At 39.7% G+C, this 11,504-nt stretch overlaps 1 protein-coding gene across 1 annotated transcript in view; it reads right to left on the reverse strand.

Annotated features, from left to right (window-relative positions):
- Positions 1 to 11,259, reverse strand: part of LOC126384653 (chloride anion exchanger-like) — a 19,536-nt gene extending 8,277 nt beyond the window's left edge. Inside the window, exons 1-12 of the mRNA XM_050035797.1 lie at positions 11,132 to 11,259; positions 10,813 to 10,952; positions 7,948 to 8,058; positions 6,199 to 6,359; positions 5,922 to 6,086; positions 4,786 to 4,938; positions 4,402 to 4,484; positions 2,260 to 2,407; positions 1,909 to 2,022; positions 1,686 to 1,763; positions 1,381 to 1,476; positions 1,161 to 1,267 (exon numbers count right to left, since the gene is read on the reverse strand). Coding sequence (XP_049891754.1) covers positions 1,161 to 1,267; positions 1,381 to 1,476; positions 1,686 to 1,763; positions 1,909 to 2,022; positions 2,260 to 2,407; positions 4,402 to 4,484; positions 4,786 to 4,938; positions 5,922 to 6,086; positions 6,199 to 6,359; positions 7,948 to 8,058; positions 10,813 to 10,952; positions 11,132 to 11,259 — 1,484 coding nt within the window. The remainder of the gene's footprint in view (positions 1 to 1,160; positions 1,268 to 1,380; positions 1,477 to 1,685; positions 1,764 to 1,908; positions 2,023 to 2,259; positions 2,408 to 4,401; positions 4,485 to 4,785; positions 4,939 to 5,921; positions 6,087 to 6,198; positions 6,360 to 7,947; positions 8,059 to 10,812; positions 10,953 to 11,131) is intronic.
- Between the last annotated feature and the right edge of the window lie 245 nt (positions 11,260 to 11,504).

The following is an 11,504-nucleotide window of genomic DNA, read 5'->3' on the forward strand; positions in this document are numbered from 1 at the left end:
AGAGAGAGAGAAGGAGAGAAGAAGAGAAGGTGCCCGGTGTATTATAGGGGGGTCCTCCGGCAGACTAGGCCTAAGTCAGCCTAACTAGGGGCTGTCAGCCTAACTAGGGGCTGTACTGCACTCAAATTCAAAATACTGCCGCGAGTCGTGTCCGCCCCCCGTCCCCTACAGATTCAAGGTTGCTGGACAGCAGCACGCTGGAGACTGATTTGTTTGCCCACGGGCGGCTGCCGTGGCAGGGCTGCGTCGCCGCGTCCTTGATCTTCGGTTTTCCAGCGGACCGTTCGAGCAAGTCCGGCTTCTCTGCTGCTAATGCTGCTGCCGGGATACAACTGAGGAGACTGCTAATGCTATGAGACACTGCTAATGCTGCTTGCCGTGCTGCTGTAGCTCAGTCGTAACTTTAACTGATGCTGAGACTCTACTGACTGCGTGACTGGTAGACGGCGGTGGGTGGCGCAACAGGCCAAAACACAAATTCAGAACATAAACATGATTTGCGGAAGCAGGTGACCTGTCCAGGGTGTACCCTGCCTCTCGTCCGATGTCAGCTGGGATAGGCTCCAGCCCCCCCGCGACCCTCAAGAGGATGCAGCGGTTAGAAGATGAATGAATGAATGAATGAATGATTTGCGGACCGTAAAAGTTTTTTTTAAATGCGAATATTCTGGCTGTACTATTGTTGTCGGTGAGATCAGTATGTTATATGAACATTATTCCTTAGTCTCTGTGACATATTAGGAGGATTTTATGACTTTTTGCTTTATATTTCTTACATATAGCTCCTTTAACAGACAAACTAAACGTTCACTCTAGATAGGCTCCATTGTCCACTGTAGTACTCCTACATGTCTTGTTCATTATTTGAGCTTTACCCATATTAGGGACTAAAAGTCAGGATATATTAACGTCTGCTGTTTAGATTTTGACCACTTTTTTAAAATATCTGTTTCTTGTAAGTCTCCAACTTAATGGAAGTGCAGCACTAAATCACGGGGACGCCCCTTTAAAAGGACAAAAACTGATTGATGCTGCATAATTACTGTGAATTGTTGTTGTATGATTTTTTTTATCCACTGCAGTAAATCCATAATTTTATTATTATTCAGTCAGTTTTCATATTAAGGAACTAACATCAGAGTCATAACTTGTGTCATTACAATTGAGTCCTGAAGACCACAGTGATCAGCTCCACCCCCAAGCCCACTGCCAGACCATAATCCAGTCCCAGGAGGATGGCACCCAGACATGTTCCCACCCACACCACCTGCAGACAAACACTAGAGGTCAAACACTGAAAGATTGTGTGAGGAAATAAACTGCGTAAATACTGCACATCTTAGTTATAGCAGTGAACCATGAGACATTGTGAACACGCACAAGTTCTGTTTTGTCCCTCCTCCATAAGTACGGGATCTCTCTGAACTGCATCAGCATGCCCTTCAGGTTGACAATGACCAAAGCACCCAGGACAGACTGCAGTGAAGTCAAATATCAAGGGAAGGTGAAAGGAAAAAAAACATTTAGACCTGTAGATATACAATCAAAACTGAGCTTACTTCATATTTGCATGAATGTGACAGAAAAAAAAATCAAAAGTCAAACTCTCTAGCATAAAACAAAATGAACTAGAGGATATATAAACATAATGGCATTAGTCGTTAGATTACAGAGGTGGGTCTCACCGTGGGAAGCGGCTCCAGCAGGAAGCCAAGTGCCACAGTAACAATCATCGTCATCAAGGCTGAGATCAGCCCTGCAATCTGCATTTGTAAAACAGTTAATGTTTCATTTTAGAATGCCAATGAAGCAATGATTGTAAACCGGCATCACAGTGAATCTTTTTGAAGACAAAAGTATCTGCGTGTAGTGACCTTGTAAGATTTGTGACTCAGATTGTTTCATCACCTGTGTTTTGCCTCCTGAGCTCTCCTGCACAGCCGTTCTGGAGAGTGCTGTGCTGGCTGCAAACGACCTGAAACTTGCACCAAATATGTTGCTGATCCCAAATGCAATGAGTTCCTGTCATGGATCAACGAAAAAGTGAACTTTGCTTTGACTTCTGTGTGACCCATTTTTTTTATTTTATGAAAGCTCACATTAAACCTTGAGATAAAAGCAATATTCAACACAACTTTATATCTTCATGACCAAAATTACGAGGAGTCTTCTTGCACTCTTATCATCAGTCAGTAAAACAATTAACTCTTTTTCCTGTGTCAGAGCTAAACAAGGATAGACAGGGTTAATGTCATTCACCTGGCTCCCATCAATGGTGTAATTATGTTTGATAGCGTAGACTTTGGCCACAGAGAAGGCAACAGCAAACCCCACTATGGCTATAGGAAAGGCCTCTGCAGCGCTCATCTGGAAGACTTCAATATCAGGCGCAGTGGGTGACTCATACCTGAAACATAATTGTGTTTAACTGTGCATTAAAAGGATCAGAACAGTGAGGGAAATGCAGCTTGAAGCACATTTCAAGTACTGTATTTCAATACAGTTTTGAGGTACTTTACTTAAGTGTTTCCATTTGATGCTACTTTAAACTTCTGTTCGCTTAAAGAGGAAAATTTTGTAGCCTACTTTTTACTCTACTATATTTATCTGACAGCTTGAGTTACTTTTCATATTAAGACATTATATATAAAATATGACAAGCGTATAAAACAGAATATATTTTTAAAGATTACATCAATGGTTCCCACCCTTTTTAGTGTCTGACCCTCAGGGACTGTTCGTTATTTATAGGAGGGGAGGTGGGGGTGGGGGACAAAACGGGGGAGGCATGTCAAAAAAAATACTTTAAGCACTGGGGAGGGACTTGTGGTTTTTTTTTTGTTTGTTTGTTTAATTTTGGCTTAAGAGAGGGACATACAATTTTAAAAGGTTGTATTTTGTATTTATTCTAAATACCCTCTCAACAGAAATTATTATCGGATTTTCAGATTTACGACAGTCCTTCAATACATAATGCACAATAAAGGCTTCCATCATCAAAATCACTTTCAGGCTTGATATACCAGGGTACTTTGTAATCCAGACGGAATTATTTTCAATAGTAATAGGTGAATTTTATCTTGTTTCTGTTGAGTTTGAATGAAGTGTGTTTTATGACGAGATAGTGAGGCAATTAAGCTTAGTTTGGTGAAAGAGACAAACATGAATTCAGAAGGTGCATGGTTGTATTTCTCTATTTAATAAGGGAATAGCTTTAAGAATATTACCTCTCGTGACATTTTGTGAGTTTATTTTGTGTATCTATTGGAATGAAAAGGCCGAGAGCTTGTAGAATGTAGCAAAGTGGCAGCATGGGGGTAGTGGTAAACATAAATATCATCATATACCGTTCACCCCGGTGGAAAACCAGGAAGGTATTAAGGTGTGAAAAAACAGATACCACCCAACCGTTCTACATGTAAATTTAGACTAAGGAGACCCTGTAAAAACATTCAATTCTGTGCTTCCGTATGAATTACAAAGGCTTTATTCAACTTCAAGATTTCATTTTCAACTTTTTACTTTTAACTTTCAACATGAAAGGGTACATTTTAAAAATCTAATAACACCCGCCTTGCCAAGTTTATTTTATTGCTACTCTTGTGTACAGTTTATTTGGTAAAGCAGTCATTATATGCACATGCTGCTAACGCCAGCTGTGTGCCTAAGAGATTTTCATGTTTTGTTCTAAATATCCCACTTGTGAATTTTGAAGCCTTCAGGGGTCTTTAAAAAGATGGTTACTAACAAGTGGCTGAATGAGACTACAGAACGTCATCATGGAAAACATGGCTTTACAGCCTTATTGCAGTGGTGACGTTGAAGTCATGCGGCCGTAGTGTAGTTTATAGCCTATGTATGTTAGCTTTTTACTTCTGGTGATTGAATTTACACTTCAAAAGTCCTAAATGTTGTGTTTATTTGTGATTATGGTGGAGAAGGGGTCATACATTTTCCCCCAGTTGCAATGGGAGGTTAAAGGAAAAATATTTTCAGCTTTGGAAAGATTAATATTTAAAAAGAAAAAAAAGAAAAAGAAAAACAAAGAGCCAAAAAAAAAAAAAAAAAAAGTCACAGCCCAGCCACCCCCCTCCTCCAGTAGGTAAAGTACAGTCCCTTGCAAAAAAAAGTGTTGTTGTTGAATAGGGGCCCCTTGTCTTGTTCCAGACACATCCTCTCAATATGCTTATAAGGTGTCATTTAAGGTCAAATATTTCACAAAAAACAAAGATTAAAGAACAGTTTCGCTCAGTTTTAGTACTCAAAGTAGCCTCAGCACTTTGGTCAACCTTGGTTGTTTTAAATATGCTTTATAAATAAAGTTTGAGTTGAGTTGAGTTGAGTTGAGTTGAGTATATTTTCACCTATGATCTACTGATGACGGTAGAATTTGAAACTTACCCTTTAACCATTGTGCCAATAACAGTGACATTATATCTCGTCTCGAAGGTGAAGCCATAGGACACCCCACAAGCTATGACAGTCTGTGAGAGTGGGAATGAAACTGTAGAATTATTCTAAGACAAATGACTCTCAAAACCCAGGTATCAGAGCTTCCCTGAATGCCCCACCAGTGAGAGTTTTTAGAGCTGTATTACAACACAATGATGGTGCTAACTAACAAGTGAACTGTGTTATACTTTGAGGAATCATTATAATGAAAAGTATAATTCGTAGTTAATTAGACAAACTGAAATGGTAATAATGTAAAGTATACAGTGCATGGTTTGCAGTTAATAAGATAAATTCTTCAGGAGAAGTATCTTCCTTTGAGGTTTCCCTCACCATGATAGCCTCTATGGGGATGGGAACAGGCAGCTTGGTTTTGTATCTGTCATTCAGCTCCTTCACAATGAACACCACCACCATGATCACGATGGACATCACCAGGTCACAGATGTTGGTGGAGGTGATCTGGACAAAGATCTTCTCTAGGGTCTGTGCAAAAGAAGCACACATTTTGATAATGTAAAAATTCCAATGCAAACCACATGACAATGCAGAAATCATAAAAAGGCCATATAATTTATAACTGCTCCAGTGTAGTTTAGACACTGGTTTTAATCCATTTTCTTCAGTCTACAGTGTGCTAGTGTACTTTGATATATCAGATTATAGCAGATTAAGGCAGTAAATACAAAAAGATTATGCATTTGTTAAGATTAAACATATGCATATCCAGTACTGCTTCACTATAAAATCATATTGTATTGAGTTCCTCTGCATGTTACTGGAGCTCTGTCCAAGAGGCAGACTCCAGGGCAGAAAAATGAAGCCAACGCCAAATGCCAAAAACTGCAGTGCCTCTAATGGCCGCTTGGGGCTGGTTCCAAAAGTGAGTAAATCCTTAAAGACCCCCATGCCCAGCTTTTCAGCAGAAAAAAACATGTTTACACCCTGGTGCAAAAACAGTTTTTGTCTCTAAAGCTAATTTCAACCTTCATGACAACTGTACTGGGGGTAAATTTTCATTTACCCAGAACTTGCGACAGCCGTCCACAAACCAATGGGTGATGTCACAGTAACTACGTGCATTATCTTGTACAGTATATGTCACTGTCCAGAGTAAGGCTAAGAGTAAGAATGAAATAAAATTATGAAGCCTATGAACTTAATCACATTAGCCAACACATTATCTGAAGTTGAAAGTGTCAGTTATCTATGTTATTAAATGGCCTTGCCCCTAAAATTACGAAATTCCAGGCCTAGCTACAACCAGTGAAGGTTTCTCTCTTGATTCAGACACACCTTTGCCTCTCAGAACTGTCTGTGGAACTAAAGCTATAGTTTATGTTCTCTTTCCGAGGTCTACCTTGTTTTCCCTACTGCCTGAATGATAAAAACATTTGAAGTGGTCAATCTCTGCTAATTCCCAGTACAAAATGACATAGACAATAATAACATAACTGTCAGATACTTACATATATGATAGCGAGTGGACCATTGATGCCTGGAACGGTCAGCCCTAACACAAACTTGAGCTGTGACACCACGATATGGATAGCAGCTGCTGTGGTGAAGCCAGACACCAGAGTGTCAGACAGGTACACAACAATAAAGCCCACCTGCAGAACACCCATGGCAAGCTGCGTGGGACAGAACAAATAAGGGAAAAGAACGTGCCAACATGCCAACATGGTATGGTATGGTATGGTATGGTATGGTATGGTATGGTATAGTATGGGAAGTCAAATCTACTTGAAAAATCCCCACGAGAAAGGTCACAGAGTAGGCCACCAGGACCCTCTGTTCAGTCTTGTTCAGGCCCTCAAAGGCGGTGATGTTGGCTGGTGATCCTTCATCTGGCACCAGGCGGATCACCACAGCTCCTAGCATCAGGCTCAGGACTGGGAAGGCACCTGCGTGAAGGTGGGTGTGGAGAGGTGGAAGACACTGTTAACCCATAGAACACACAATCTTTCCCCCCCTTTTGTTAAAATGATACCTTTTCCATACAGGCTTTTAAGTAATATATTTATGACTGATGACAGAAAGTCTATTATATAGGAAAAACAAGAGAAATGTTGATAAGTAATACATTATAATAACTGTGATAATAAGTGGTGTGTCCCAAAGAGCTATCAATCAAAAGAAAAATCATCAGATGGTATTTAAAGTTGAATTCATATCAATTCATATCAAACCCCTTTGGCAGATCTACCATAAAGCAAAATAATAATTTTTTTTTCTATGATTTTGGTCTTGGTAAATCAAGTTATTATGTTGTTTCACTTGCTGTAGAGAAAATTAAGGTCCAGTGTGTAGGATATAGGGGATCTAGTGGCAGAAATGGAATATAATATGAATTAGTATGTTTTACATTAGGTTATAATCACCTGAAACTAAGAAACGTTGTGTTTTCATTTCGTCCTTTTCAAGTCTACAAGAACAATGCCAGGTTTTTAAGCCAATTTTACATAGTGGTCAAAAATTACAGTTTACAGGATCATTACATGATGCCATAGAGTGCTCCAGGGATGACGTTTTTATGTAGGCAAACAAGGAAGTTAGCATCACACGAGTTCCCTCACCAAAAAACCAATGGGATTTTCCCACTCAATTTAATAAGCTCTGTGGCAAGCAGATGATTATGGTACTTACACATTTTGAAATCACCAGAAGTAAAAAGCTAACGTTAGGCTATAAATTAACTACACTACATTCGCATGACTTCAATGTCACCTATGCAACATGGCTGTGAAGCCACATTTAGCGTGATGATGGTCTGTAGTCTCATTTAGCCACTTGTTAGCAACCACCTTTTTAAGACACACAAAAGCTTCAAAATTCACAAGTGGGGTATTTACTGACAAAAAATCTCTTATGATTGTGTTGACCACAGACCTTATTTCAGGCATCTAACCGAAAACCCATTCAAAAAGCTGGGAGTACTAAAATGCTAACTCATCTCCGGGTTTTATGACTCATTCCTGGAGCTCTATATTGGGCACAAAAAGACTTTATCCCATAGACTTACATTGTGAATATAATGTAAGGGCTAAACTGGAAGTTAGCAACTCGGCTAGCAGAAGTTAGGTGCTCTGCCGCCATAGGTTTCTAGTGTGCTTGTTCTATGGGCCCTGTGATGTGGAGATTGGGGTAATTTCATGCTGTGGAAATAAAGCCTTTTTTGCTTTAGATGCCACTGAACAACCTTCATTAGAAAGAACTGGACTCTACCTTCAATGCTGTATCCAGTAATCCACGTTCCTTGTCCACAGAGTCTGCCATGTTGCACTGCCATGTTTCTACAGTAGCCCAGAATAGACAAATACTGGCTCTAAACTGGGCCCTTTGTATTTTCTAATCAGTTACTGTAGTTCTCCTACATGCTTGGCACATGAGAATAGTTTCAGTTGGTTACAATCTGCATCCTCACCACTAGATGCCACTAAAGCCTACAAACTAGACCTTTAATGTGAAAATAATATATAGTGACTGACATACCGACAGATATATGTCTTGAAGTACCGAGGAAGAAATATATAAGCATGGGGAAGAAAGCTGTGTAGAGGCCATAGCTTGGAGGCAGCTCAGCCAGCAGGGAGAAGGCCAGACCTGAGTGAGATCACAGCAAAAACACAAAATGAAGACTTCAATAATAATGGATATTTTTGTCAAATATCTCTGGAAAAAAACACACAAACAAAAAAACCAAATGAAATAAACAAAAATTACCACTTATTTTTTCTGCCACATAAATTAGTAAATAGAAGGGAAAGAAGTTTTAGAAAATGGCTGCTATTTAAGAGAAAGAAGTAATATCTCTGGGTAAGTTTGCCAATACTTGCTGGTCAGTATTAAAATGAGGTTGAAAGCTCTGGTAGATAACTTTAGGTAAAGATATTTACCATTACCAGATTTATTGGTGCATTCACACTGACAAGTACGGCAAAATGCAGTGCATTAAGAGGATGATGTACTAATAACAGTCAAAACTTAAGTGTGGAATGCTGGACACTTCTCAGTGTCAAAAACGACCCTGTTAAAATTCATGCATGATGCACATACCTCGTGTACATGGTGTACTACATGGAAGTGTATTAACAGAATCCAAACTGAGAAAACATGGGCCTGTCAAACCAAACACAATAATGGCACCACTGCTCTATGAAACCCATTATCAGTGGCTTGCGCTGCTCCAGGATGGCTTTTTGACCTGTTGAGCTGCTGCTGCGCCCAAAGTTCAAACAGGTTGCTGCTGTGTGTGCCCAACCCAACGGGATGCAGCTCGAACTGTGTTGGGTCTGAAAGGGCAGTAAGAGTCTACGGCTATGCTAGCAGCTCTGTGAGGCTGTACTTAGCTAAATGCTACACCAGCATGATAACAAGGTCCTGTGAAATGGCTGTTTTGGAAATTGCATATTAACATAATAAGGAAACTAAATATGACATGAAATTGAGTATGAAGTGCGTTCCAACTGCATATGGATTTTAAGTGAGAAATGCCCATAGGTAAAGCTACTGAATGAGTGTGAGACATTAGTGTACTGGATGTACTCTGCTGCTCAAAAATACATTACGCTCGTAAAAAGCCAAGTAGTGATCTAATAGTTTTGTTCACTCCAAACGCCATGCAAATTTTGGCATCATATTACTTGCGCAAGTTTGAATGCTAGAATAGTTTGTGTTGACTTGCTTCATATGTGCAAATAACGTTATATGCACGTGAAATCGCTGAATCGATGAATAAACTTCCACCGGTATGTTCTCAGCATCTTATATATCTAGAGGATCTCAATGCTGACTGGCTGTCATGGCATGAATTATTCCCTGAAGTTCACATTTTTCAACTCTTTCAACTCAAAAAAGCAGTTGCTTCATTTGCGCTACTAAATTTGCGTATTTCGCATCATTCGTGTCGTGTCCCTGGCACCCATTGCGGCGCCTAGTGGAATTTGCGTCTTATCACGTCTTTACAGGGACATGTAATTCACTTGGGCAAATTGCTTTATTCGCACCCTATGTGAACACAACATAAATCTTTTGAACAATGCCCAATGACAACTGAGTTTGGATTCCAATAGAAAACAACATAAAAACAAACAATATTGTTTTACTTTAAGGAATATAACCATGATTTTCTATTTAACCCTTTATTACTTACTAATCTGTGTCTCAATATAGTTTTTAATACTTATGGATACTTTATATTGTCTTTAGCATATTTATCAATTTTATGCATTTATTCTTGTACTTTCACTGCTGGGAATCTTTCATTTGACTGTGTGGGGATCAGTAACGCCACATTTCTCAAATGCATCACTGATCTTGGTGATTGTGACAAGCAGCCATACGAGAAATACACTTACATAGAACACTGCCTGTAATGAGCAAAATTCAAGCAAACAAAAAATCTGATCAAATATTAGCTACGTAAACAAGTGTAAAAATTGGACCACACATTCAGTGCCAAATTCATAATTGAAAGTTACATTCCAGCCCGGTCGCCAGAAGAAAATTTTGGCATCATACGTTTCTGCGTACCATGAATATGTTACATTTGCACATTTCATACATAGCTACTTAATATCAACATCTTGAAAGTCATGTAATATATACCAAGCTGCAGAACACTGTTCGAGAACACCAACACTGGTTGTTTTTTGGTGACCCTTTGTGGTGTTTCCATGTGTTTGTGGCATGGTGACCCTTTGTGGTGTTTCCATGTGTTTGTGGCATCAAACTTGGGTGTTTTTAGCAGCACACCGTGGTGTTTCCCAGCAGCATTGTGGCACTGAACCTGGGTGGTTTTTAACTGAGCCTGGGTGTTTTTCACCAACCCACTGTGGTATTTCGCAACTGTGCTTGATTCACTTAACCTGTGTGTTTTTTACAGACACATTGTGGTGTTTCCTGGTGGCATTTGTGACATCGAACCTGGGTGTTTGTCACTGACACATCACTGTGTTTCCCAGCAGCGTTCGAGTCTCAGAACCTTGATGTTTTTCATGGATCTGTCCCTGCATTTCCAGCAGGTTTTGTGCCACCAAACCTGGGTATTTTGCATATGTGCATATTTTAAGCCAAAATAAGATCTTTTCCCAACCTTAACCAAGTGATTTCTGCGCCTAAACCCAACCACACTTTCATCACAGCATTGTCGAGAAATATAAGGTTTCAATGTACCACACAGTAATATCAAAAAGTAACAAGTCTGTGGTTTGCAATAATTAATTCTGTAACAAAGCAAATAATATTCATACAGTTCAGCATAAGTAAGTATGGAGGTCTAGACGGTGTCTCTGAATGCACAAACAATGATAGGACTCTGCAGTCACAGACTCAAGTTCTCTTCATCCTGCTCCTTACCCTGCATAATGGCCACCAGTCCAGTGCTGATCCCAGATACCACATCACCTGGCAGCCACTCTTTAACTCTGTAGATCCTCATCCAGCCAATGATGGGCAGAAGAGAGAGCACTGCATTCTTGGCACGTTTTGAATCACAGCTGGATTTAACAGAAATAAAAAGCTCCTAGACTGAATTTTGGATTTTCCTTTGACACAATGTCATCAAACCATCTATCATATACACTTATTTTGCAAAAGATTTCAAATCAAGAGCACAAGTTATTGACTCAAATCAAAGACTATGATCCAGACATCTAAAGAACTGGGGTTCACTTACATCAGATACTGTTTCACATGGTCCCAGGTGGTTTTACGCACCCTGTAGATTTTCTCATGATCGTCAGCAAAGCTGTCCTCAGAGTACACAGGTCTGGCCACTGCGTATTGTTTCCTTAAAGTTGCCATCCTCACACCACAGGTGTCTTAAGCATCCCAAGTATAATGTGAAAAGTTCTGGAGAAAGCTTCTTTAAAGAACCTTTGCCCGTTGTTTTCTTGTACAGTGTTGAGAGTCTGTGTTTATCTAATCTGTGATCTGAGATCAGTTCCATCACTATGTCAGTTTTGTCTCAACTCTGTTCAATCATTAACGAAGATTTATGATTTATTGTGTCATTCATTTCTTTGGCTCAGTTACCTTCAAGCTGAGAT

This window comes from Epinephelus moara, chromosome 23 (assembly GCF_006386435.1).
Source record: "Epinephelus moara isolate mb chromosome 23, YSFRI_EMoa_1.0, whole genome shotgun sequence".
Taxonomy (NCBI): Eukaryota; Metazoa; Chordata; class Actinopteri; order Perciformes; family Serranidae; genus Epinephelus; species Epinephelus moara.